This window comes from Balaenoptera ricei, chromosome 3 (genome assembly GCF_028023285.1).
Source record: "Balaenoptera ricei isolate mBalRic1 chromosome 3, mBalRic1.hap2, whole genome shotgun sequence".
In the NCBI taxonomy this organism is placed as follows: domain Eukaryota; kingdom Metazoa; phylum Chordata; class Mammalia; order Artiodactyla; family Balaenopteridae; genus Balaenoptera; species Balaenoptera ricei.
Genome location: NC_082641.1, coordinates 70,254,783 through 70,258,847, shown reverse-complemented (window position 1 = coordinate 70,258,847; position 4,065 = coordinate 70,254,783). Strand labels below are relative to the sequence as shown.

Below are 4,065 nucleotides of genomic sequence, written 5' to 3'. Positions count from 1 at the left end.
AAATGAAAGCTTGGTCAAATCTCAGGGATGGGAACCTGGATTTGAAAAAAGCCATATAAACGTAAAGGAATAAATAAAATAATATTACCATTCTACTCAAAAAAAAGCATAAAATTGTAAGTATGTATCATTCAGCCCTTGACTATTTCTGGTCATATTATTTTGGTCGAGATAGAAGAGAATTTTTGTACACTAAAGTAAATAGAAACTCATTTGCGTTTGGCATTCTCATACCTACTTAGGCCAGAACACTCTTTAGAATAGAACACCTTACGGAAGAAAGATTTATCATTATAAATGACACATCTCAAGCCCTATAGGAGCACATGAGGGCAGTCAGGTTACAGCCTAATAATGCTCCAATAAGATTTTTTTTTTAATATTTAAAGCAAGTCAGTGTAGCAAGAAGGCATTCTACATGCCAGGGGCATATAAGTAGGTCCATGGCACATATTCTGCGTAAGTTTCTCAAGTGACTGGAACCTAAATGAGCCATGCTGTTATCTAAACTCGAAAAACCTTGAGAACTTTAGAATCTCAGATTGAGGAGAACTCAGAATCACCACTCTCAACGTGTTAATCTCTTCTATAAGGTCCTTGCCAAATGGTTGGCCACTGTGGTGACGGTACTTAGAAACTGCCATTTTTGATAAGCTCTTCTGAGGCCACACTACACAATCTCTGGATCTGGAGCTTGAAATATTTTTACCAATCTTCCTGAGTAATTCTCATGTGTTTGACAGTTTGCAAATTACTTGGCCATGCACCGTGTGACAGAAGAGACAGAAAAAGCCACATCACTACTGACTTTTATCATTAGCTCACTTACCATTTTCATACATGCCACTGAAGTGCATGAACACCACCATTTTTCAGTACACATTAACTTAAAAGCAAGATTTGACATTTTGCAGTATCAAAAATATGTAATCTTAGTCTGAGCTCATTATTCCTGTTTGCTGCGATCTTTGTGGATTATGATTCAGATTCTCAAAAATTTAATATAATTAATAAGACTGTAATTCAGCTATTTATCACCTCCCAAAGAATCTTATGTTGACATTCTGCTTAAGTGTGAGGAACATCATTGTTAAAAAAGGTTGGCAAAAACCTACCTGCTGTGCACCACGCTCATTACTGAGCGTTCGCAGTTCATCTGAATGGGCCACACAAATCTCATGCAATGCTGCTAAATCACGGGAAAGGTCAGTTCTAGAATGCTCTGTAGTGTCCGGAAGTTCAGGTACATTCTTTAAGGGAATCATAAAACTGCATTTAGAAATACAACTCTTTATACTCTCTTCTGAAAAGATCCTAACTGGTACAGTAGATAGATAGAATTTAACACATAATATTCTCTTAAAATTCAACTTGATAGATTTTGTAACCTCAGTATTCACACCAAAACCAAGTTTCATTTTCTTCAACCACACAGCAGAATATTGTACAATATTATTTTTTTTTTTTAAACTGGAACATAATGTAAGCATTAACTGCCAATCTGGATTAAATGCAACCTAAACTTAAAATTCCTCCACTCCTTCAGACTGAGTTTCATTATTAAACTGCTATAGTTTGTCCAAATTGATCAGCATATGTAAGTAAGAGCTACATTACGAAAGCATTGATGAGAACCTTTCAGGCCTATAATTATCTGTGGACTCTGCCCAAAACACTTGCTAATGTGTAGAAATGATGTGTTAATTATGGTATCTTCAGATAACGTTCATAAAGTAAATTAGTGCCAATACAGTACTACCAACTTGTTATAGTAACTAAGTATTGATTTTATTTTGAGCACTGGAATAAAATTTAACACGAGTTTAATCACCAGTAGTTTTAAACAAATCTAGTCCTCTCCCTAATGGTGACAATATTTGCTATACACTCCTAAAAACTGCAAACACGCAGTTTTCTATGGTATAAAAAAAGTTAGAATATAATTCATTTTTATTAATTAACTGACTCATTTATTCAGTGAATGAAGGCTTCTAGAGATGGGATGAAAGACAACCATATTTGCCTTTAAAGAGTTTACAACCTAGTAGAGAAGACATAGACTAAACTGATCACAGAGTTATATATATCAAAGGATATGCAGAGGATACTTAGGAAGCAGAACAAAACGTATTATTTAGTTCAGGTTTAGGGCTCAGCAAAGCCTGCCTGAAGGAGACGTTTGAGGTGAGTCTTGAAAGATAAATTTGACTTATATAGGTGTAAAGCAGTGGAAGAGTATGAGGAGACTGGAAGTGTATTACAATATTGGAATTCTAAGCAATCTGAAAAGCTAGATTGTGTGGCATAACTAGGAAAGTGATAGAGAAAGCTGGACTGTAGACATGTGATTATGGAAAGTAAATGGAATCCTAATCTTGAATCTACACCTAGAAACGTGGCTTGAGATAAAACTAGCTAGCCTTAAATACTGGACAGTTTCATACAGCTCCTTAAACATCACTATAGTTAAAAAAAAAAAAAAAATTTCAGTCGTGGACCAACTATATTTTTTTGGTAATCGGAAATATTTATAGTCTTCAAAACTTCCCAGGAGTTCACATACAGGAACATGATGGACATTTAGCATCTGCTCCTTTATTTCTCCATTTCATTATCAATATGGACCAATACTGTAAATTTCTTATACCTGAAGCTGCAAACTAGGGGCCCACAGGCTGTCCTGACTGGTTTGACTGTACAGTGGTGTGGTGGTTGTTTACTTGTGCTTTTAAGTGAATCTGACTGTATTAAAGCAGAACATTCTCCTACCCTAGCATTCCCTAGTGCCATACACACCTGGCTAAATTAATCTCTTTTCTGGTTTCTGTATATATGAACTGAATTGCTAATACATTTATTTAGTTTTTAATTGATGCAGTATCTGAAGATCTATAACAAGAAAATTTAACTTTACTAAGAAATCCAGGGTCTTAAAAATTATTTTAAAAATCCCATTCTTAATTTTATAATCACAGCTTATTTATAAATGCCTAAGTAAGGCATATGTAGTCCCACTGAATGAAGTTTAACACCAAATCCATGTATTTTATTCTTAGAAAAGCCACAGGAACATACATTCTCCAGTCCATTTACTTACTAAACTGGCCAGAACTGTGGGTCATCCATCTTGTTTCAAATTCCACACAGTAGCAGCAAAGTTAAAGTAGCTAAAGCAGCAACAGAATGTCATAGTGGTGAGGTGGGACAAACTAAAAATTGACAGAGGCAGTTCAAAAGCCACAGTCCTCTATTCTTGGTGTAAATCAGTGTAAGAATAAATTGTTATAATAATTATATCAAATGAAGTAATTTGTTTAGGAAGGTAGACAAAAATATGCAGCTTTTTGGGGTTGGTTTTTTTTTTTTTTTAAGCTCTGGATAGAAAAGCTTTCTAAAGATTGTTGCTTAAATGAGTTATACTCAGCTATATTAAGTATAGATGTCAAAGTACTTGAAAAATTATATGCATACCCCAAGTTCATCTAAAAACATGATCATACGATGTTTGTTACTTTTGATGAATGGATTGACACCTTCCATGTAAGGCTCCTAAAAATGTAAAAATAAAAAGCTTACTATATACGCATCAAAAACATTATCTGGTCCATAACAAAAACCATACATGTAGCAAAAATTCTTATAAATCAAATTATCAGTAGCAGCACATTATTCATAAGAATTAACTGAATCGTACAATGACCATATTTTTCCTTCTAATATAAGCAAGCAGCTATTCTGAGGAATAGGAGTATGGAGTATTTTTAATGAACAAAAATTCTGGATGAAAAAAAGCACACATAGCCTAGCAAACACAAATTTCTTATATGTAGGTCATTCAAAAATAATTATTGAGAAACTATCAATATTTGCCAAGTACCCAGAGGTTATTAGAACCTAGCAGAGAATATAGGGAATTAAAATATAGTGTGGTAGGGACTGCAATAAAAAATTAGTACTCATAACCTGCCTCAGGGTTCAGATAAATTCAAAAGCTGAGTCATACTATAAACTGCTTCATTCTAAAATCTTAAACCGATTCGAAAATATGCTATGTTGTAAAACGGG

General features: G+C 34.1%; 1 protein-coding gene across 1 annotated transcript in view; it reads right to left on the bottom strand.

Moving 5' to 3' along the window:
• RASA1 (RAS p21 protein activator 1) overlaps positions 1 to 4,065 on the bottom strand; it is a 111,113-nt gene that overhangs the window by 3,147 nt on the left and 103,901 nt on the right. Inside the window, exons 23-24 of the mRNA XM_059916729.1 lie at positions 3,472 to 3,549; positions 1,116 to 1,250 (exon numbers count right to left, since the gene is read on the bottom strand). Coding sequence (XP_059772712.1) covers positions 1,116 to 1,250; positions 3,472 to 3,549 — 213 coding nt within the window. The remainder of the gene's footprint in view (positions 1 to 1,115; positions 1,251 to 3,471; positions 3,550 to 4,065) is intronic.